This window comes from Myiozetetes cayanensis, unplaced genomic scaffold, assembly GCF_022539395.1.
Source record: "Myiozetetes cayanensis isolate MyiCay16 unplaced genomic scaffold, myiCay2020 scf4, whole genome shotgun sequence".
Classification (NCBI taxonomy): Eukaryota; Metazoa; Chordata; class Aves; order Passeriformes; family Tyrannidae; genus Myiozetetes; species Myiozetetes cayanensis.
In genome coordinates this window covers 50,573,153-50,596,390 of record NW_026087631.1, presented here as the reverse complement: position 1 = coordinate 50,596,390, position 23,238 = coordinate 50,573,153, and the positions used below count along the sequence as shown (strand labels likewise).

General features: G+C 36.5%; 2 protein-coding genes and 1 pseudogene across 2 annotated transcripts in view; 1 reads left to right on the top strand and 2 right to left on the bottom strand.

Annotated features, from left to right (window-relative positions):
* The window catches only part of SCAMP1 (secretory carrier membrane protein 1), a 44,232-nt gene extending 27,980 nt beyond the window's left edge, over positions 1-16,252 (top strand). Inside the window, exons 5-9 of the mRNA XM_050328767.1 lie at positions 1,707-1,835; positions 7,417-7,576; positions 9,266-9,367; positions 11,129-11,246; positions 12,719-16,252. Coding sequence (XP_050184724.1) covers positions 1,707-1,835; positions 7,417-7,576; positions 9,266-9,367; positions 11,129-11,246; positions 12,719-12,883 — 674 coding nt within the window. The 3' untranslated portion in view covers positions 12,884-16,252. The remainder of the gene's footprint in view (positions 1-1,706; positions 1,836-7,416; positions 7,577-9,265; positions 9,368-11,128; positions 11,247-12,718) is intronic.
* Positions 16,253-22,226: 5,974 nt separating this feature from the next.
* On the bottom strand, positions 22,227-22,877 carry LOC126647531 (uncharacterized; annotated as a pseudogene).
* LHFPL2 (LHFPL tetraspan subfamily member 2) overlaps positions 22,764-23,238 on the bottom strand; it is a 114,645-nt gene continuing 114,170 nt past the window's right edge. Inside the window, exon 4 of the mRNA XM_050328769.1 lies at positions 22,764-23,185. Within this exon, the coding sequence (XP_050184726.1) occupies positions 22,929-23,185 (257 nt within the window). The 3' untranslated portion in view covers positions 22,764-22,928. The remainder of the gene's footprint in view (positions 23,186-23,238) is intronic.

The following is a 23,238-nucleotide window of genomic DNA, read 5'->3' as shown; positions in this document are numbered from 1 at the left end:
TACCTTGCCAGGGCTTTATAGTCTCCCTTGATCCTGCCCATTTTTTGGTGTCATTTGTACAGTGGGCAATAGTCTGTGGTCTTGACAAGTTGGGGTACTCTCTCAGCACCATCACGGATTGTAGCCCCCCGTGGGCAGCACAGCTCCTGCAACTCTATGTCAGGCTGGCAGATGGGTGCCTTGATGCCCCTTAACAGTTGCCCACTCTAATAACTTGACATTTCTCTGTATGGTAACCACCATGTGCAGGTTTTCCTTTGGCCTTTAAAGCATCATACCTGTTTTTGGTCTGATTGTTGGAGGATGGAGGTTGAACTGGAACTTTTGTGTGTGACCACAGTCCAACGTGCGTCACCCTCAGTGGTATCCATTGTAGGTGTAAGGTTCTGAAACCATGTATCTATCTCTGTTTCAGCCCCTCTAATACTGTGTATCGTATTGCAGTTTGTCTGCCTGCTGCAACAGGTTATCAACCTTTGCACACTTGTTCATGTACCAGCCTTTCCTCCAGGAGAAGTGTCTGGGCATTCATTGCAAGCTACCACTTGTACTGGTGCCTCTCCTTCCTTACCAGTTCTGTCTGGGTGGATGCAGGGGCTGTCTCAGTAGACACACTCGCTTTGTTTCTGAGACAAGTGCCCACCATCATGGCAGAGACCTACAGCACTTAGCACTTACCTGAGGTGTGAACCCACTGCAGATTGCAGCATCCTCCCCACTTACCCTTCTTAGCCAAACTGCTGCACCACATTCTGTTCACTATGTTCCGGTTCGTTCATGTTCCCATTTAAATCTCCTGCAGTTCTCCTGGCAATGCACCCCTCTGTACCCGACTGGCTTGTGAGAGCTCAGTGCCTTCAGTCTTCTCTGCTCAGGTCCTGAGCAGCATTACATTTGAACATGTGCTGCTTCCTATTTCAAGTAGTTCATTTGGGTGTGTATCTCGTGCATCTGGAGGTTGAAATGCTATGATAGAGGTTTGCTGCAGCGATTGTCTCACTTGAATCTCTGAGTCTGTGCTTGGTATAACTGGTGTTCAGCAGAGGCTGTGATTAGACAAGCGTACAGGAAATCCACGTGTCTGAGCCCCACACAACTATCAAAATACACTGATGCTGTAGGGCATATTCTTGTAAGAAAAAGGTAGTTACAGACCATTTCAATACCTGTCTTTCTTGAGATTTTCTGCCTTTTAGGTAAGTTTTGACTGTCAACTGTATTGGGAACTAGCTCAAATTATTAGAGATAGTCTAGTGTTAAAAATACCGCAATTCTGAAAATGCTTTTCAGTCCCCTGTCTTTGTATTCAACAAAGTATGTGAGTATGATGAGACTTTAGAAAAATATTAATATAAAAGTCAAGGAACTCTGAGAAATGGTTTTTCTGCCCATATCTGGTTTTTTTGTGAAGAATTCTCTTTGCTTATTACTTTATAAGAACTGTGAGATGCCTGCTCAGTCTTTTATGTAGATAAATATTGTACTTTCCTTAACCTGCCTATACTTAATTGTATTTTATTTCGGTAGTTTAATTTCAGTATTGTGTGAGGATTGCTCTTAAAACTCATGGGTTTTGGTAGCCCAGGTTATCCATCCACTTAAAAAACTCATGCATAAAACAGTGTGGACAAGTTCAAAATTATGTCTCATTCTAGTATAACAATATTATAAAGACCTTTGTTTTTTCTTTATTTTCTGTTTTGCAGGTAGAAAAAATAACTGGCCACCTCTTCCTGAGAATTTTCCAGTAGGTCCTTGTTTTTACCAGGATTTTTCGGTAGACATTCCTGTCGAATTCCAGAAGACAGTAAAGATTATGTATTATTTGTGGATGTGTAAGTATTTTCTTTTAAAGAAAAAACCGAAGTGCCTGTTCACACTTGGTGATACATACCCACTACTTTGGCTTTTTTAATGTCTGTAGTGAAAAATTACTTTAAATCTAGAAGCCGAATGTTGGAGCAAAATCTTATGGTTAGCTACAGTTTTTAAAAATATTGAATTATTTCATAAAAACTTCCACAGAAATAAAAAGGAGGATTATTCTAAGGCAGTTTTGTCTAGTTTATTACAATTTTCTGGTTTGAGTTTCTCTGTTGTTGTAAATTGATCTTTGACCATTTATTAACTTAGAAATAATTTTACTGGTTTTAAAATCAGCTTATATATTAAGAACTATAACTCACAATTAGTGTCAATAGACTTTTGAGTTTAAGAAATGTAATACCCATTTGATCTAATATACATAGTTTTATATAGTGTAATACAGTTTTTCCTCTATAGGAGAGACTTAGTATCATGTTAGGGTATTTTAAGAAATAGTGTCAGTTAGTTGAAGAATCAGTCCATGTTAAAACTCTCCTTTGTATACAAAGAATGCTCTGCACCATCTTCGTAGGATTAATTTTGCCCTCATTCTTATGCTGTGTTTTGATTAGAGAAGTGTTGGATTAAACAAATATACGGATGCACTCTTGTTTCTTCTGCCTTGTCCAGTGTGATGAAAGCCTAATAAATATTCTGACATTGAGGAAATCAAAAAGACTTAAGTAGTTTGATGCTCTTCATGTATTTTTAACATTATAAGGAAATGGGAATTTCAGACATTTTCTGTATTTTTTCATAGTTTCAGATGTAGTTAGCAAATCTCCATAATTTTACATGTTACTCTGGTAATCTTATTGCTGTGATTGAACCCCCTAATTGAACCACCTAAAATGAGCAGATAGCATTGAATTAAGTCTATTCCATTTCATCATAATCCACAGCTTTCCGTATTCATCGTTGGGTCATTAATCTTCAAATAAGCAACTGTATAATGTATGACTACTCACTCTCATAAAGCTGACAGATAATTAAGATTTATATGAAATCTAAGATGAAATATTCAGAATTTTAGGATGGTTACTAATTCTGGCCATTAGGAGGACTGAGTTCTGAAAGTGTGTATGCTTCAAACAGGAATTGAACTTCGGCAGGGAGAATTGGAATATTAATACTGGTTTTAATTTTCGTTCTTATAGCAACAAATAAAGAAAGCAAAAATGTTATACTACTTCAAAATATTTGGGAGCTGTGTTTCTGTACTGGCGTGACACCTCATCTTCTCTGTAGCCTGAGGTTTCAACCAAGTCTTCTTGAACTTTTCATTCTTTGGCTCTAGTACTCTCTGATTTAGGGATTACTCAGGAAGGAAGGAAGAGGGCATAATAAAGGAAAAGAAAGACAAAAGGCTTTAAAAAAACTATAGAAAAGATTGAGTATAGAACCCCATGCCCTAGAATTGGCTGTTGAATCATTCCGTGAGACTTTTCTTTCCTAGGATCACATTTTCATGGCTGGCTCATTTTTCCTTAGACTGTTTTTCCTCAGTGGAGGACTTATTGCCATCGCAGACCAGCCTGCTTCTGTTTGCCACTCTACTCTACATTTTATTTCCTCTTCCATAACTTCCTATGTCCTGTAGGTTCTAGGGGTCCTGTGAACATCATCACATTTGGATAAATCTAGTACTGCATTCTCAGCACTTAATAAAATAGGATAGTTTACCTTTTTAGCAGCCCTGGGAACAAACCTTCTGTTTTAGTTTTCTGTGTGTTTCCACAGTTAGTATTAATTTTTATATGATTAATCTTGGGCTTTATATCTCTTTATCTGTTTAAGATCTATATGCTCTTATTTCATCAGAAAACAAGTGTCTTTGTATCCCTGTTTCATTAATTCCTCTTTTAAATTAATTTCTCCTTTTGTATCAGAAGTCAGAGTTTTTTAATTCCTTGATGTGGTTTTATATTTGCACTTCTTTTCCACTTGAGGAGAGACTTATTTTTGACTGAGCCTTTACATGTTTTTTTGAACTATAACAATCTATTAGCAATGGCTTTTTCCAGTTGCTTTTAGAGCTTTTCTATTCTATCATGGTTTTTTGACCACTGCTGTTTTAAGGGCTTGCACGTAAGAATAAGTTTCCCTGGCTCATTAGCACTGAGCAGTGCTTTTTAGATCTTTTTATGTTATTATTATGTCCAGTGTCAAGTACAATGTCTCTTGACCTGTACTAACACCAAAAATCTTTTGCCTCAGAAGCCTGTGTATTCAAGCTGCTTTCCCCACAGGCTAATAGCATGCACTAAATAAACACTACTGATTTTCAAATCATATTTCTTATTTGAAGTTACAAACTGAAGAGGCCTTTTTAGAAAAATAATACCCTAAAGTGCCAACTTGTATCTTTTTTTTTTTTCTTTTCTGTTTAGGAGTTTCATCTCATCTGTCCTCTATCTGAGGATATGAGAGAGAGAGAGAGAGAGAGAGAATGAGAGAGAGAGAGAGAGAGAGGGAGAGAGAGAGAGATCAGTCTGTGTAGAATTTTGCTCCTCTGCTCCTGGAAACCTCCAAGAATGGACATTCCATAAACTCCCTCCAAGCCTTTTCTGGTGTGTTGCTGTCTTTTAGAATTAGATGATGTTTCTCAGTATATAATGTAATTCTCCCCTTCTGTGTTTGATCTTCAGTGTTCTATCCACTGTTGTTATGGAAAACATTTGTCCCCATTAGTCATCCCCTTTTGCCTTAATTAGCATAGTTTGCTCAGCCTTTTTTTATGGGTGATCTTTTCCAGAGGTTTGACTGACTGGTTGGTGCCTTACAGATTCACTGTTTGGTTCACTCCACGTTATTATGCAGGTTTTTGGTGCATAGCATCAGGAAATTTAAAAAGAACTTCTTCACATTTTTGATAGCATGTACTGATCTAAGTCTGCTTTAGAATATATTTTTTCCCTGTGGAAGATATTTCTCTTGTTTGTAAAACATGTTAACGCATCACTCCCAGAAGAGCAGAACAGACAACGCACAAAAGCCTAAACTATATTTGAAGCTACTCTTTTCTCCAAGGTTTCATGTGACCAAACTTTCCCTGTCTTCACTTATGAGTGGCCTTGTGACTTCAAAACCCTCCCTTCCATAGACATCCCACCCTCCTTGAGGCAGCCTATTATAGAGTGACAGTCCAACTGAATCCTGGGAAGAGGCACATCCTTTTGTCTTAGTGTGGGCTTCGGTTTCCTGAGAATACCTTCAGTAAAACATTACTGAAATGAAACTTAATACAAAAATCTATTTTCATGCAGTCCCCAATGGGACAGCAAAATAATGATCTCAATAATGTACATGCCAGATAGCATCAGTGCAACTTGTGGTCTTTATCTACAGTACTTTTTCAGGCATTTATGGATGATAAAGTGTAGTTAATTAAGACAGGGAATATATCTAAGTAGAATTCTTCTGTTTAAGGGCATTTACACCACAAAAAAAAGGAAGTTGAATCTCAATATTTATTAAACTAATGCAGTTTCCCATTGTTGACTATTATCCCTTTTTTTTTAACTTCATCTACTTCCACAGACAAACTAGGAGAAGGCTTTCTTGGATCACTTGGAGTACTGTATTGTATAGCTGTGAAGTTATTGTCAGATAGACTTTGCATGTCACAGACCTCTGCCAAAGCATGAGGTCATTTCAGCTCCCAGTTGGTCATTATCTTTTAAAAACTTGTATCATGGTTTAATTTGTTGAGGCAAGTAAGTGGAAGATACTTAAAACTGTTACCCTGAACATACAAACACCTGTCTGTTCCTACAGTAGCAAAGCTTACCTAGAAGTGAAGACTTTGGCTCAAAGGAGAAGTGATTTTCTGTACCTTGCAGCAGGCAGAGGGCAAGTACAGTGAAGCAAGAATTGTCAGCCAGGTCTCCTTGACTTCCTTGGTAGCTTGTTAGTACTTGGTTTTTATAGCTGAGATTCTATGTTGCAGTAGTGAAGTGGACCCCTGTGTTGCTGGTTTTAGTATCAGTAGTGGGTGTGATGTTTCACGCCTTTTCTGGTATTCTTTTAAAACTTGTCCTGTTACTATAATTGTCAACACAAAAAAAAAATAAATTGGAAAGTTCAAACTCCACCAGAATTTAAATGTTTCTAGTAATCTAGGGTGTCCTCCCTCTTTTCCAGTATTGACTAGAAAAAGAGAGAATACCCCTTTCTTACATTTGTCAAAAGGAAGGCAAGAACTGGGATTTGTATCCTTTGTTGTGCTTTATGAGGCACACACACACAAATTCTGAAATGAGGTGCTTTCCTGACCTTTTAGGGCAATCTGAGATATGTAGGTGCATTAATTGCCTTTTATTTAAAAGCACAAGGTTTTCTGATTCTGGTGACTCTTACAGGAAAATGTGATTTGTCTGAGGGAAATGTTTTGAGTTTTATTAGTCTTTGATATCTATGCATGTTGCTTATAAGATTTTTTTTTTCCCCACTAAATTGATTTAGAGCTTGTTTAAGTACTGGTTAAGGCAGCAGTAAAGAGTAGTATTTTTTTTTCAGAATCCTTAGTATCTTGCCAGTTCCTTCTGCTGACCTTACCTTGCAGTGGAATGACTGAAGTGTTTCTCTGAACTTAAATTAAAAAAAAAAATCACTGCTGTCAGGACCAACTTGTGCACACTCAGTGATAGATACCCTACTTTATTCTGGTCCACAAGGACAGACACTGTCCTCTGAGACAGCAAAATCACTCCTGAATCATGGGTTATTGCTGAACAAAAAGAAAAATTCATGTTCATCTTTTAACTTTGGCAGGACTAACTTCTCTCTGCCAGATAGTATGAAGCTAGTAGTTGTAATGTTTCTTAATATTGCTGTATCTTATTCTAAGAAGTAAACTTATTTGAAATAAAATGTGAAGCCATAATCCAAATGCATTTTCTTTAGTAGGAATTGAATAGTTAACCTGTAACAAGGTCTGCCAATGAGAAAATGATAGTATTGAGCTAAGAACAGAGCACCAAAAAGGCAAATATTTAAGACCAGTGTTCTAAGAAATAGTTGAATATGTAAAATGTATTAAAGCGTTAGAACAACTTCTTGCAGATCTTGTTTTACTGAGGAACATTCTTAGAAAAAGTTTTTTTGTTTGTTTTATTATATGGAAGACAAAGAGATGATTAGACTGCGTATTTTGTGATACAGTTTATGCAATTTATAAGCTTTGTCCCAAAAGACCATTAGTCTATTAAATATTTGTACCCATTTGTCACTGTAGAAAAATACCAATTATTGCACCTGTAGAAACCTCCTTTTTCATCATTTTATGTTTGAAAATGTCAGAATTTTTGCTATATAGCTGGTAGTATGTGAATTTTCATGCTTAGTACTTTCACTTGTAAAGAGAGGTTTTACCTGAAAGTAAACTGGGTAAAAATCAGTTTATTGCTGAGGGCATTGAGAGGGTTTTGATTATTTTCCGCATGCTGATGCTTTGTTTAAAATGCTCAGTTTGGATATTACTTTAACAGTTGTAATAATTTATTGTACAAACATAAGATAATTAAGACTATTTTGCTTTTGCTTTTACAGTCCATACAGTGACACTGTTTCTTAATATCTTTGGATGTTTGGCCTGGTTTTACGTTGATGCTACACGAGGGGTTGATTTTGGATTGAGTATTCTCTGGTTCTTGCTTTTTACCCCTTGTTCTTTTGTGTGCTGGTACAGACCACTTTATGGAGCTTTCAGGTAACAACTTCAACTTGACTCGGGATATTTAAAAGCATACCAAAATGCATTAACTTAATTATCATTATGATAATCCTTCAATATGTTTTCATTAGAAACAATTAGTATCTTTGCCATTAACTCAGTTGTTGTTGACTTTGAAATATACATGGCAATAATGTGGAATGGAATAGCCTACCATTGACAAAATATTTGCAGGATGTAATTTTGCAACTTTGTTGAAGTTAGTAAGGGCTGATAACAGTTGTAAAGAAAATTCTCATTAAATCTCTTGTTCCTTTACACCAAGAATTTGAGTAGGTTAATAGTCAAGAGTGTCTTAAATTTTTGATTTCCTGAATGAACTTCATGAACAGCTACACCTGCAATTTTAAGTGATAGACACCTACAGTATCTGTAGCCTGAGATTCTTAAGATTGAATAGAGCAGGTAGATAGTAAACAGACTAGTATTTTTCCTAGCTCTTAGCAATCTTTGCAGGCTTCACAGATGTAAGGTGTGTGACAACTTTGTGTTTAAGAGGAGAATGGTGTGTTTCATGCAAAATTGAATTTTTTTTTTTGTGAAGATCAGGCTGTAGAGATTCCAAATGCTGTACTCTTACAGTATATCTTGGGAACTTTTTTTTTTAACATTGATTTGGGATATTCTCAGTTAAAATGCCCGTATTCTTGTAGAGAAAGATTGGTGGTCAGATGTTGCAATTAAGTGTAACGCTTAGACTAAATGAGATGTTTATTTTTGCTAATCAAGGAGATATTGATGTACCCACAAATCTTGGAGGAATCATATAGTTTAACTTGCATTTGCTCTGTAGTAAATCCCAAGCTTTTCTTAGTAAATATTGGTTGGCTGGAAAAGGAAAACTACTACTTGTATATTCAACTTTCAGTCAGTTGCTTAACTGAAAACGAAATAGTTATTGAACTGAACTCGTTGAATAGAAATTAGCAAACTCTCTTCTGCAGGAAGAGCTGTTAAAGGCAAAATCTGATACTGTGAGTTAACCAAGTGATTTCTGCATTCTTAAGAACTCAAGTAGCAATTATATCATATGGTAATTAGTTTTGATAGCAGTAAATGGAGTCTTTGTTGAGATTTTGCCTGTACACTTATATGCGTCTGGTTTTTTTTTTACTTTCACTCTTTGTCAGGCTGGCATTTTAGTAATTTAAACAGTAAACCTATTTTGTATATTTTACTTTAAAGTAAAAGCTGCTTCAGTATTCATGGTGTGCACTATGTTTCAGTAATTCCGTGTGAAATTTTACAATTTTTACAATTTTACAAGATGTTACACTAATTGCTTGTGAGATTATTTTACAAGTAAAATATTTTCTTCCCATATTGCCACCACTGTGAACTCCAGCCTAAAAGTGGACCAGAATTCTGTTCTTCGTGCAGACTTTTATGTTTAGTTGAAGAGGCTCCGCTGTGTGCTGAACAGAACTGTTCTCACCTTTCTTAGAGGTGCAGGTGGCAAAAATACTATATTAAAGAAGAAAGAGCAACTCTTGTAAATAAACACTCTATAAAACCACAGAATTGCTGATTTCAAGTCACTGTTGATAAATGAAAGGACTTTTCCTCTAGTTAATACAGAAAAAAGTTAGATTGGTACTATAGAATATGCAAAAAATGATAATTAATTTTCTGGCTGCTTTAATCTTTCCCCCCCCCCTCTTTCAGGAGTGACAGTTCATTCAGGTTCTTTGTGTTCTTCTTTGTATATATCTGTCAGTTTGCTGTACACGTACTTCAAGCTGCAGGATTTCAAAGATGGGGAAACTGGTGAGTATTCAGTTTGCTGTAGTGCTGTACTGTCTGTAAGACAAACATTTATATTAGACTACTGTTAAATGTTTTAAAAGAATAATCTTGTGTTCACTGGAATTGTTAAATTTAACATTCAAAGGAAAACATTTTTGGAGTGCTCTTAACTAGGAAAAGTGGGTGAAATTCATCCCAACAATGTGAGGTACTTCTGTTATTAGGCTGATCAAAATTTTATCCTTCATTGTAAACGACTTTGAACTATTCTTTTATACATTACCTCCTCTGTTTTGGTGGTGTGAGGAGTTGCTACTCATTCCCTATTTAAGATAAAGGAAAATTTTTAAAAAATTGTATATTTGCATATTATTTTGTATTAATTAGTTGTTTTAATTGTATTAATATACTAGTTATTAAGGAAATTTGTGGCTAAAATTCAAAGAATGAGTCAACAATGTATTTGGGTAAATATAGTGTTCTATCTTTGATATTTGAAAAGTGCGTTTGAGTCACCTCCATATTCTGTAAAAAGTTGATTTTTCTTTTAGATGTTTGTAAATATATAAGCTTTTACATGAATCTTGTATGTATATTATCTTTTATATTTGAGCCTCAATATTTATACTTGCTGAGGTCTAATATTTAGATTTTACAATGAAAAGCTGTAGGGAATCAGTCATTATCTTTGAAAAAAAGAGATTAACTGAAAGCATCATTGTAGTAGCCTGCTGGTAACATGGAGAGCCATGACTGGCAGTACTGTAGTTGGGAAGTGACACTTCTCTGTATGAGTACTTTTTGTTATGAACCTCCAGACATACGTAAGGCAGACAGAACAGCATTGACTTAGAACTGTTGTATAAGGAAAGATCCCATTTTATTATTTTTGCTCTGGAATCATCTATTTTACTTTTTCATCCAAGACTCTGTGCTTTTAAGTGTGCTTGGGGAAGGGGTATGGAAAGTAGACAGATCATCAGAAAATATTAAGTACAGTTTGGATTTTGGATTTTTTTGGTAGATTCCAGTGGCACATAGAGGATATCAAAGCAATTTGAAACAGGTAGAGGAAAGTTTTAAGGTTGTGAGAATTCACTAAGTTTTTTTGCCTTTTTTTTTTTTTTTAATGTGGAAGAGTCTTTTCCATCTTAAGATAGGGTTTTTTGATCTTAAGGCAACCTGCTTTTTTAATTTTCAAGTCTGATACTGTTGGTGTCTGTTAGTGTTTCAATTCTGAAGAACAGGGAAATGTTTGAAGTAGATACTGAGACAGCAATCTTGTCTGTTAGTTCAGCTGCTACTATCTACTTAAAAAATTATATTAACCTCAGTTGAGAAGTCATCACTGTGTAGATACAATTAAATGAGTCATCCCACATAGAAGCTGTGTACGTGTGGCATGTTTCTGTTTTATATTTATAGAAGTTAGAAGCTATCTTTTTAGGGATATTTTCTCATCTGTGAATTCATGTAGTCTTAATCTAAAATGACAGTATGACAAAAAAATAGAAGCTGATGAGCAACTCTAATTTCCTCACAATTCTGCTCAAGGATAATAATCTTTACTACAATTTTTCATATAGTTTCACTGCATTCTTTGGGAAAAATGTAAACTAAGCTATAAAAGTATGTTATAGAACCAAAATATGCTTATGTAAAATTCCCATGACTTTTTCTTCAAAAATATTAAAAGGTGATGAGAGTTTCTTTGATCTGGATACCTTTGGTTTAATGGTTCATTGCTGTACTAGTAAAGTGTGTCCTTTCTCTCTTCTTCAGTGGGTGGATTTCATCTCTAACTGGACTTAATAAGAGTATTCCTGTTGGCATTATGATGATAATCATAGCTGCACTTTTCACAGCATCTGCTGTTATCTCATTAGTTATGTTTAAAAAGGTGAGTTACATATTATTCCAGTGTTTGATCTGGATTTTGCTTTCTGTCTTGAGAGAGGCACTCTTTCATAAAGTGGTGGGGATTAAATTATATTCTTACCTATTAACAAGAATATAATTTTGCTTATACTGTTGTGGAGCTATGAAATGCTGCTTATACAATGGACGTATTTTCTGCAAACTGAAATGGGGAAGGATAGCTCTGAATAAAAGAAATTGGGAGGTAAGCCCACCGTGAAGGGGTGGGTAAATGCACTGGACACTGTGACTGTAGCTGTAGTTGCCAGGCTGTAATTTTGAAATCTGTGGTGATTTATCAGGCACATGGAAGTGTAATTCAAGTGATTGCTAACTTTCAGCTCTTATCAAAATCATTCCTATTAAAATCAATGAAAGAGGGGTCCCAGGACCTCAGAAAAGGATTTTTATTTCTCCGCTTCATTATTTTAACATTTTATTGCCATTTAATGATTCTGGAGCATGAAAGTTCGAAGAAAGAAGCTTGTTTCTCATGCTTACTTTTGGTGAATTTCCATCTAAAATATGTAAGTTTAGATACTGATGTGCTAGTAAATTTTTTATGTCATTAAGATGAAGTGTAACCAAGAATTCTAATGATGATGTGCTGGCAATTCTAATAATTCAACCGCAGAGTTAGGCTTAAAGATCTTCACATATACAAACTCTTCTAGGCTGTTTACAGTAAACTAGAACTTTTAGGGATTGCCTGGAGATGTCTTTTCTTGTTTTCTATATAAATACTCAGTGGAGAAAGAAACAAGCAAGAAAAATGTATGGTGGAACGTTTTTTTACACTTTTCTTACTGTATGCATCTGGATTCTTTTCAAAAACCTGCATAGTCCTATGTGACCTGGTGTATCTTTATGGATGAGAACTAGTCACATTTATAACAAAGAAAAAAATTTCAGCATTAATTTTCCTGCTACACTGGAATGAAAATGTCTTTGCAGTATTATTTGGCAACTTTATTGTGACTTGACTGAGCAAGAGTTGGAAATAGCATTTGAATTTTAATACTCAGGTAGTTGGAAGTTGCTCTGGATTTCTTGTTTGTCTGGTTTTTTTTTCATTATGTGCTGTATTGTTTAGAGTGTTTGTAAGTCAGATCTGTAAGTCATACTGTTTATACCTCTGGTTATTATGCTGAGTTATCAATCATCACACTAGTTTAGCAGTACCTGTATGGTTACGATATTTCATACTGTTTTATATTCAGTCAGAGCATAACTTAACTTGTTCTTGTAACCAGTCAAGTAATTAAAATGCTTCTAAATATTGGTGTAGAAAAAAGTTCACCAAATGTACATCACATATTTTAGTAAACACCTATGAGACCTCTCTGAACTTGCAGATAATTACAAGTATTCCCTATGGTCAAATGGTGTGTGGAACAGGGTAAAGCTCTTGGAATGTGTGGCACTGTTTTTTTCACTGCTGTTCCCCCTACACAGGTGCATGGCCTCTACCGCACGACTGGTGCTAGCTTTGAGAAAGCCCAGCAGGAGTTTGCAACAGGAGTGATGTCCAACAAAACTGTACAAACTGCTGCGGCCAACGCTGCATCAACAGCAGCCACCAGCGCAGCCCAAAATGCGTTCAAGGGGAACCGAATGTAGGGAAACAAAACCATCACTGTTCGCGTCGATTGTACTTTGGTTTTCAGTCACTTACAGTATTCCCTAAAAGTCTAGATCAAAATTCACACAGCATGTTTGTCTCTTCTGCAGCTGTGCATGGGTAAAATGGGAAACAATTGGTTAATTTTATTATGAATTTATTTATTTTAAGAGGAAAACCATTTTATGCCCTTCTTTAAGATGTTGCATTCTGGAATAAAAAAGCCTTCCATATTTTATGGAGGATAAATAATTTCAACAACTGGCGTGAGAATGAACTGTGGTATATAATGATCAAATAATTGTATTAAGAATCTGGAAGGTTTTTTAGCGGTTCACTCCAGTATTTTTTTAACTTCAGGAAAGCACTTTGGATCAATTATTTTTCTGTGTAAGAACTGATTTCCCAATTTCTACTGTAAGAAGTGGGGTAGACTGAGAGATGTAGAAAGTTAGGTTTGGCTACTGCTTTTGCAACTTCAGCAGTTGCTGGAGGTGAAATACAAGTACGGTAGAGACTGTAACTTTTTTTTTAGGATAAATCTTTTGATATAAACCTGTAAGTTTGCATGAATACTGTTGAGTTATCTGAATTTGTTTAAGTAGTGGTTTGGTCCGGAATTTACCTGCGCCACTTTATAGCATTTGTTTGTATCTATTTCCACGGAGTATTCTCTACCTGTGAGAAATTACTATCATGCATTAGCATTCTCTGTAATAGAATGTGTAATGCAGTGTACAGTTTAAGGATGTTAACCGGTGGTTTCAATTGCAGAGCTAAATGATTATGTATTTACTGTTTTTAATTTCAGTGTTCATGTATTGGGGTAATAATTTTACTGGAAAAGAAACCAATATAGACTTTTAGAACACTAGTTCCTTGTCCACCTTCCCTCTTCTATGTGCAGTGGGTTTTTTGTTTTATTTGGGATTTTTGGGGGTGTTTGTTGTTGGTTTTTTTTTGTTTTTTCAAGTATAGATTTATGTTTAACAGTGGTACTAAATCTCTAGCCTGGTCAGTCCCTCTGTTTACTGCTTGTCTAAACCCCTAAATATACAGTATTTAATTTTCTAACAGGAATATTGTCTAAAACCAAGCCCTTTAAGCAATGGCATTTAACAGACACTTGAATTAATTTTAATGGTAACTCAGCCATCTCTGTGGTGTGATTTAAGCTGTGGTAAAAAGCCTTTGAAACTATTTTGAACTGGCAAAGTGAGAAATGTTCATCTCTAATGAAATTAAATTTTAATTCACTGAACTGGGCCTGAGAGGTTAAATTGGTGCTGTGAAACTGAACAATCTGTAATAATTTCACAGATTTCACAGAATATTCTGAGTTGGAAGGGACCCAAAATGGTCAAGTCCAACTCTTAGGTGAGTGGTCCATATGAGATTGAATGGCCCATAATGGGGATCAAACCCACAGCCTTGGTATTATTAGCACCATGCTCTGACCAACTGAGCTGATCTCAGGGTGGTACATACCATCATAATATTCTAGAATATCATGTAATCAGACCTTAGTATAGTGACATGTTTCTCTCCTTTTAAGATAGTTTATATTCTTGGATTGCTTCATGAGTCTTACCTACAGTACTTGGGCAGTTTTTCAAACCCTTTTAGAAATGAAAACAGGAAAGACAACATCCCACAATCTGTGTAAATACATACCATGGCTGAAATTAATTCAGCTCTTAAGGTGAATCACCTTTAGTGAGACAGCATAAAATTCTAAGCCTCCTCCATGTTCTGAATGTGGACCGAATTTCATGGATTCTTTTTCACTACACTGTATTCATAATAACAGAAGATCATTGAAAAAAGATACACCCCTACCTTAATCCCTGGATCAGCAGTATACTGTTAGCATGAAGTCCCCTGTTAGTCTCCTTTCTTTTACTAATTTCTTTAAAATCTAATTTGAATTTGGATAAATGTCATAGCTTCACCTATGCTGAAGTTTATATTAATGAATCCACTTGCTTTAAATACTCTATGTAACAAGGCCACTAAAATTTCATACTAGTGGACATGCTAGCAGCGAACTTAAATTTGTGTGGAGTGTTTTTAAAGCTTAACAGATAAAAGTCACTGTTCTCTGCTGAGATTGGGCACTGTCGTTCTAGTAGCTGTATATCAAGATTGTATATCAAGTTCTTTTCATAATATTTTAAACTTAACTTGAGAGTTGTACGTAGGAACTCTGCTATGGATTACTGTTAAATCTAAATTTAGGCAATTCTTATGGTATCTCTTGGATAGGAATCCAAGGGACATCATCCTTACAATTTAACTGAAGTTGAAGATGGCATAATAGCATACATTACCAGAATATATTATGAGGGAAACAAATACATGTTAGGCATAATACCTGAATTTGACAGGTAGATTTTTTTCTTAAATGTTTAAAGGTTCCTTGAGAAAATGTATGTAATGTTCTGTGTATAAGAATTGTTGATTTGTAATGTCGTGAGTTGGATGTACGGATTTAAGCCTTCTGAGTAAAATTCAAGGTTCTGTTACACATTTAGATGAGAAATCTCTAATACTTTGCAGCCCCAAAAGGAGGGAGAAGTTTAGCTTTGACAACAGAAGGCTGAGATTGGCTAAAATATTTTGTACCTAACAAACACTAGATTTTATCTCTTATTAATTAGAGTATGGTGCCCACTTGAGTTGTCATTTTGTAGTATTGTGACAAATTGAGTAAAAAGTATGAAGTTTAAACACTGGAATGTCAGTAGTCATTGATTTGTAATTTAGCAGTTGTTTTTATTTATCTGAGGATGTTTGTATATTTTGTAAATTACTAACAATGCTCTGCCATCCTGGTGAATGTATATGATTCTTCATATTCTTCTGTCCCTTTGTTGCATGTCTGAGTAGTTCAGAAGTTTTGTATATTTATTGTATTAACACAGTGTCATAGAATAAATCAAGACTTTTCTCCTGGATGTTTGCTCTGTATAGCTTCAACCAATATGGGGATATTTCTTCTAACTGTCAGGATTATGTGCAGGGAGGATGTGTGTAAGTCTGACTTGCTTTTTATAATTCTGTATATAGATGCTGTAATTCTGCTGTGAAATGGGGAAGCAAAAAGTTCACTATCAATAAATCTGGTTATTGAGAATTAGTCTACTCAATTGTTACAAAGAAAATTCTTAAAATACTTGCAGTTCACTTTCTTGTGCTGTAAACTCATGAGGGGTAAAATCTAAACATGCTCTGTCATGTCTGAATGAAATCCTAGAGGTATTAAGTGAATCTTAATATTGAAAGTAAAATGAAGTTGCTGAAAACAGCATTGCTTTGGTAGTGTTTATTTTTCAAATCTGTGTCAATGAATCAACATTTCTGTGTCACTGCTGTGTCTGTCTTTTTTTTTTTTTTAGGCACTATCACAATCAGTTGATTATTTTCTTTTCATGTAATGTCAATTGTAGCACCTGCTCTCAAGTATACTGGCTTTTCTTTGAAGGCAGGACCACATCATCCAGACCACTTGTGATGTAGTTAAGTTTAGAAATGCACAATACAAAGAACAGTGTTCTGAGGGAAACTCAGGATAATTTTGGGAAATGGCAGATCTGAGCTTTTGAAGACATTTCCACATGCATACAAATCAGTATTGAAATTCTCTGTCAACTTTATCTATTTCTTTGTAATTTACAGATCCAGGGTGGCAGTGACTAAATGAACAGGTTTTGTAAATGTCAGTACGATTGTGCTGTATGATGCAGTCATATTAGAATTATTACGCAATAATTTAGTGTTGCTGGGGGGAAATAATTCCTCTGGTTTGTTAAGGCTAGTTTTCCTCAAGAAGTTGTGAGCATGGAGTTGGGAAGGCACACACACACCAAGAGAAAAGCATGGGGGAAGAGAACTGTGATTAAAAATATTCAATGATACTTATGCCAAGAAAAGGGGCACACCTAGAGCATTCTGGTTATGAATCAGCAGTAAGGCACAGTAGATCTGATAATTAAAACAGTTAGGTTTGATTCATGTTAAAATGTTTGAGGATTAATTTGTCCTTTTTTCTACAAATTATTTTAAGTCTGCAAGTAGTTTTTAATCTCATCAGTAGAAAAGTTGGGAATATTTACAAGGGAAGTAGGTGCAGATTTCTTAGCTCAGCAGCAGAATGCCAGTTCAACTTTATGGAAGGATTAATACATATGTATATAATATATAATATATATAATGTCTGTCCTGCTTCAGTGGGTGTTCCTGCACGTTGCTGTTACATCACTCAGAGGTGAAGGAAAACAAATGCAGAGGAGTTTCTTTTCAGAGTGCTGAGAATTCGAGGTTTTACTTCTTTGTACCATGATTCAGGAAGAGAATCTTCCAGCTGGAAAGATGGGAAATGTTGGGGACTGATTTTTGATAAAGTTTGAGGCTGTATTTGTAAGTGTGCTTGGGACAGGGCTAGTGCAGGCCTGGAAAACAGCCTCATTTGAAGTCTAGTTACTTGTGGCTATGCTCTCAGCGTTTCTGCTCTCAACTGTGTACAGCTGGAGCTGTGTAGGATACACTGGCTGGAGGCCAGGCCATTGTACAGAACAGCTGCCTCTGACCACTGGTGCCTCTGTGGCATCAGCTGCTCTGCCACTGTTCCAGCTGACAGTGCTGCAAGGAGATTTTATCGTGTTTATAGGCTAATTAAATAGTGGTGTATGCCTGAGCTGTGATCATTGTGAGCGTGCCAAAGCACAGCTGCTGTTTTACAGTGCAGGGCTGTTGTCTTTGCTGTGCACATGTTTTTGAAGTTTTAGAAGAAAAAGTGGATATCCTGGATTGGGCATTGCAGTGATACTTTTTGTCCAGTGTAAGAGAACAACTGGAAGTGGTCAGAGTACAGAATCAATTAGGTTAGAAAAGATCTCTAAGATCATCAAGTCAAACCTTTGACCTCTGTCATTAAATTGGGAATTCTTTTTTCTTTACGTTTGTCAGACCAAATTACTGATCCCACTGCATCTGAGTGATACCTAAAGCTGGTTAGGGACTATGCTCTCAGAATCCCACCAATATGAAGATACTCCAAATAAAAGGCATGTATTTGAAAACAAGCTTTCAGTGAGTCACAGAACAAGACAACTTCTTTGTATTCCTGTTCCTCTTATATGGATAATACACATCCACTTTGTCATTACATCACCTTTCTCAACCCAGCTGGAGCTTGAGGAAGAATACAGAAATCTGTAACAATACACACAAGTAGAGACTTAAACTCTATGCTCCCTATTGCCAGCTTGATTAACTTCACTGAAATATGAAGGCAATATTTTTAGCTGTTCAAATCAGTACTTCATAATTTAAACAGTATTTTTAATTTATAGAATAACTGCTGTATCTATATCTGCTTTGAAATTCATAAAGGTGACTAAGGTAGTGGTGCATTGAGTGGCACCTATTCCCTAACTTCTTCTGGAGTGTATCTTTCTAAATGTCCCACGTTTTAACCTAGAGCTACTTCTTTGAAGTTTGGAAACTGTTGTAAGTGTAATTAAACTACATGCAATTAATTATATATAAATTTAATACAAATGGACCATAACAACTATGAGAAATAAGTAACCATCCTGACTTTTCTTTAAACTACTGAAAGCCTTACTCCTGGTTCTGCCGTAGATTGGCTTTGTAGCCTTTCTCTAGTGTTTGCGAAGTCACAGTTGAAAGGTAAAACACATTGTGGCAAACACTGTGTGATCAATATTTGTTTTACAACCTTTGTTACCCCTTTTCACGAGAAAGGAATTGCAGTGCTTTTGACGCAAAATCAAACACACTTCTCAGACCTATATTCAATTAGAAAATCTTGTTAATGCAACTGTATTGTATAACACATTTACAATTTCAGATCACATACTTTTTATTAGTAAGCAGTAATAATTGTTAAAGTCAGATGGGAATCTGAAATATATCATTGGACTAGGATCTTAAATGCTATTAAAGCTACAATTAAAGCTACTTAGCTGTTGCTCAGCTTGTACAATATGTTTGAATTAAGGTAGTCAGACTCCTGTTAAAAGTTTGAAAACTCAAATTTTAATTGAAATTTAGATTAAAAATAAGGCATTAGTTACATCATTCATGCTAACAAATGTACATAGTGGTGACTCAAGAACAGAAAAATAGTACCACAAATAAACCATGGCTCAAAAACTACTCTAGCTGGATTGGTGCAGCTACACTTCCTGTACAGAGGACCTGTGGTGTCTGTGTCGCTGCCATGCTCTGCTTTTGTTGGACTCTGTCCTTTCCTTGAGGTAGGCACTAGTGCCCATGGCTTTCAAGGAAGGCCTGAATTCCTTTCTGTTTACCACTAGGACATGAGAAATTCTGATTGGAGGTAACAGCAAAATGGAAATGATTTAGCTGAAAAAAAAAATCTCAGAATCCAGAGAACTTTATTAAGTAAAATAGATACAAAGGTGATATAGACAACCCAGAAATAATAGCTCAGTAGCAATGTTTTTTTGCAGTGCTGCATTACAAATAAAGCACATCAAGAAACCTTGCTGAGCCCTTTCAGCTTGTAGTGTGGCCAGAGGTGGACATAACTTCACATTGGAAGTGTCTGTATTACATAGATCTGAGTAATTCAAATCAATATAGAAGATATTTTTGTTAACTCTTCAAGCTGCTTGTACTATTGTTGAATTAATCTTCAGCGTCACTGATTCTATTGTATTACTCTATTTCCACACCACCAAATTCTGGCCACTTCTTCCCTGGGAAGTCCCTTTTCAAATCACTTGTTTAAAAGCAAAAAGTAAAGTTAAAAAAACAAAAAAAGCCCACCAGAAAATCTATTCCTGGTATTGCACATCTCACACAAGTTTGTGTATATATATATATATATATACACACACACACATACATTTGTGTATATATATATATTTATTTAAGTATTCCACAGTTAAAGAGCTCTGTGGCACTTTACTGAATACAAGTTTAAGAAGTTGATGACACCACAATGTTTGAAGAATTCTTCAATACCACAAAAACAAACTGAATTAATTGGCACACAGGTTTGAAAGAATCCACAGCAAATTCTTCTAGATCTATGCAGTGCATGCACATTAAGAAGCAGTTACACTCTGCAGCCCACTCATGAAATCAGTTAAATTAGCTTAAGCTGATTTTTTTTTTTCTTTCCCCCACAAAGCTGAACTTCAGGAGCAATTTAAACAGCTGTGAAATTTACTGAGTGCATCCTGTACCTGAAAACCTCATCCAGGAAAAAAAAATCCGCAATATATACCATCTTATCACTTGCTAGAAAAACAGAACCCTGAGAAAAGAAATTGTGATTATTTTTCCTCTGTATTTCTTCCCAGCCTGTCTTCTATTTGTGCAATGTGATGAACATTCTTGCAAGTTAGCTGATTATGCTGTTGCAGAGCAAGCTGATAATATACCAGCAACAAGCAGAAAAGCTGGTTCTTGGTTACAAATGGAAACAAAAGCAAAACGTGCCACTGAAAATATCTCTGTTGTACTTAAACCCAAAAATGCACAGTTGAAATTTGTTTAAGCATTGTGTAGATCACAGCAGAGGTCAGCTATTAATGTAAATGAAGGTTGCTCATTGTTTGCATCTCAGCCAGAGTGATGTATACCCTCTATACCTTTGAAGAACTGACTTGATTCTGACTAATCAAGTGCTCAAGCCAAAGCAGCATTTCTCACTTAATATAGTGATTTGTTGGCAAGATTTGTTGGCAGTGGTGACCTGGACATTGGATTGCCACCCACCCAGGAAAGCTAAAACAGTAAATCTACTTATTAATTTTAGCTGAGTTATATGCTACTCATACAACTGCTAGCCCCCCAGTTCCCGACAGCAGAGCTGAGCTGGCAGCCAGGCTCTAGCACATGCTCCAGCGGGAGCTCAGGAGAGACACCTGGAGGATGCATCACTGGACCCCAGGGACAAGCCCAGTGCATGCCCTTCAGGTGTGGGGGGATGTGTGTTTACAAGGCAAACCCAAGGAGACAAACTGGTGTGGACAGGGCATGCAGGCTGTGATTTTCACCCTCAGCCATCGCTTTGTGCTGGTAATTTTGCTTTGTTAAAATTGTGCTTTGTGCAGGCAGTTGGCAGAAGTGGTTCCAGACCATAACTTTTGAGGGAGGGTGTGTTTAAAATAAATACTTAACAGAGAAGTGAATTACCCGTTTTAAACTAGAAGATGGTGGATGGGGGTTGCAGGAGCAGGTGAATACAGGAAGAGGCTAGATTAGAACAGTCCCTTTCTGCAGATAGGCATAAGCTGACCTTATTCATTACACTATGTCTCCGAGGTCACCTCTGTCTCTGTCCAGCACATGGTCTGAAGGAGCACTAGGCACAGATAGGTGCAGGGTGGGAGCTGCTCTGTGTGTGCCACAGTGTCCACAGGGCATGGCAGGCGCTTGGAAGGGAGCCCCAACTCCGCAGCTGTTCACCCACCCTTGAGGCTGACCCCCGGGCATGTGGTCAGGGCTGCTGAGCAGCTCTGGTATTGCAAAGGACTTGAGCAGTGCCTTGAAACTGGCTATCTACCTGTACAGTAGCAATGATTTCTTAATTCCTATAAATAACTGATGGCACACTTTAAGGGACTGACCATGCATTAAGAAGAATTTCTGCTCCCTATTACACAGTGAAGCAACACTGTAATTTGGCTGATGTTAAACTACCAAGAAGTAAGAAGAGGAATCTAAAATTCACCTAGTATTTAATTAGAACTATTTCTCAAATGAATTATCCCCAATGCTCCTATGGCACAGCTACATTTTTTTTTTTTAAATACCTTTCAAACTTGTTTTCCGGAGTAGTTCTAGTAAGTGAGGCTTCACCACAAGTAACACAACCAACTGCCTTTGAGAAAGGAATGTCATTTGTGCAAGGTGTGTTTAATTTCTGCTGATTTAATTGGAAAAAGGTCCATACCACACAGAAGTTAAAAAAAAAGCAAAAACAACAAAAACCCCTGAAATCTTCCCAACCATGTAGAATTTGGCCAGACTTCCTGAAAAATTTTTATTTCCTAAAGACTCATGTGCCTTTGGGTCATGAGACAGACTGATCTGTAGACTGTGAATGAGGTTTCACTGATGAGAGAAAAAATAATACTGCTGAAGTAAAACATGAGATCCACAGCTGTAGGAGAGGCTGTAGCCCAGGTCAGGCTGGTGCCATGGGGAGTTGTCATCTACTTGGGAGTTCAGAAGTTTTAATGAAGACTGTAGAAATACTTCAATTTTATCTGAATCAGGTGAGGGCCAGTGTAACAACAGCTTTTCTGTCTAGTCAGTGGAAACAAAATAATTTACCTGCTAAGTAAAAAGTGGCACACACCTTCCACTCTTAAGTTTCAAGACAGAAACCTGGCAGGGACTTAAATTTCTAAATGCTTAAGGATCGTTGTGAACTTAATCAAGTCAGCTTTGCTCTCTGCAGCAGAGACTTACTGTCAAAGAAGGCACTGTACTTACAGGAAGTTCAGTAACAAAAAGCACCTCAATGAAAAGTATGGTACCAAATCAGGTGGTGGTGAAGCAATATTCACCTGTGAGGGGAGCCCTTGGAAACAAAACCTCAGTAAAATAGGCTTCTTTTTTGCATAAGAAAAAAAAAAAAAAAAAAAAAAAAGCTGGCTTTTATTATTTTCAACCCAAATTTTTCAAAGTGACCAGGGTGGGTCAGGCAATCCAATCAGTCAGAATTTGTCAGCTATAACAACAACATTCCTGCTATATACAGGTGATTGCTCACATCCCCAGTCAGATCAATATATTCCACTGTGTACTGATCACAGAATGAAACTAAAAATATCCCCAAGTATTTACATTCTGCCTTCTTGGGATCCTTTCTCTGATCCTTATTGCCCAGCAAAGAAGAAAGACCCTTTCAGTAGTTCAGGGCTGGAATGCATGGGGCTCAATCACACAAATGGTAAAAACAAGTAAGTGGATCTGCTTGTCCAGTCAATGGAAAGCAGGTAAAGATCCAGGCGCTGGTATTTTCCCCCACTGGAGTTAAAGGAGGCAGATAAGGTTTTTTCCTTCTTCTATTTCTTCTTGCACTTTGTCACTGGACGTGGCTATTTCAGCTTGCGCTGAGAAGACTGCACAGATGAACGTCAGAACAGTGCCACCGATGGCTGTGTAGAAAGCCCAGCCCAAGGAGCAGTCTCCTAGTTTGTAAGCAGAAGCATAAGGTCCACAATAGCTTATTGCCTTCTGGCATCCCCAACCTGCAGGGTAAAGTATCAAGCCTAAGATAAGGAAGAGCCCTATAAATAAAAACAGAAAGAAGTTTAACAAACAGGCAGTTTAACATCAAATG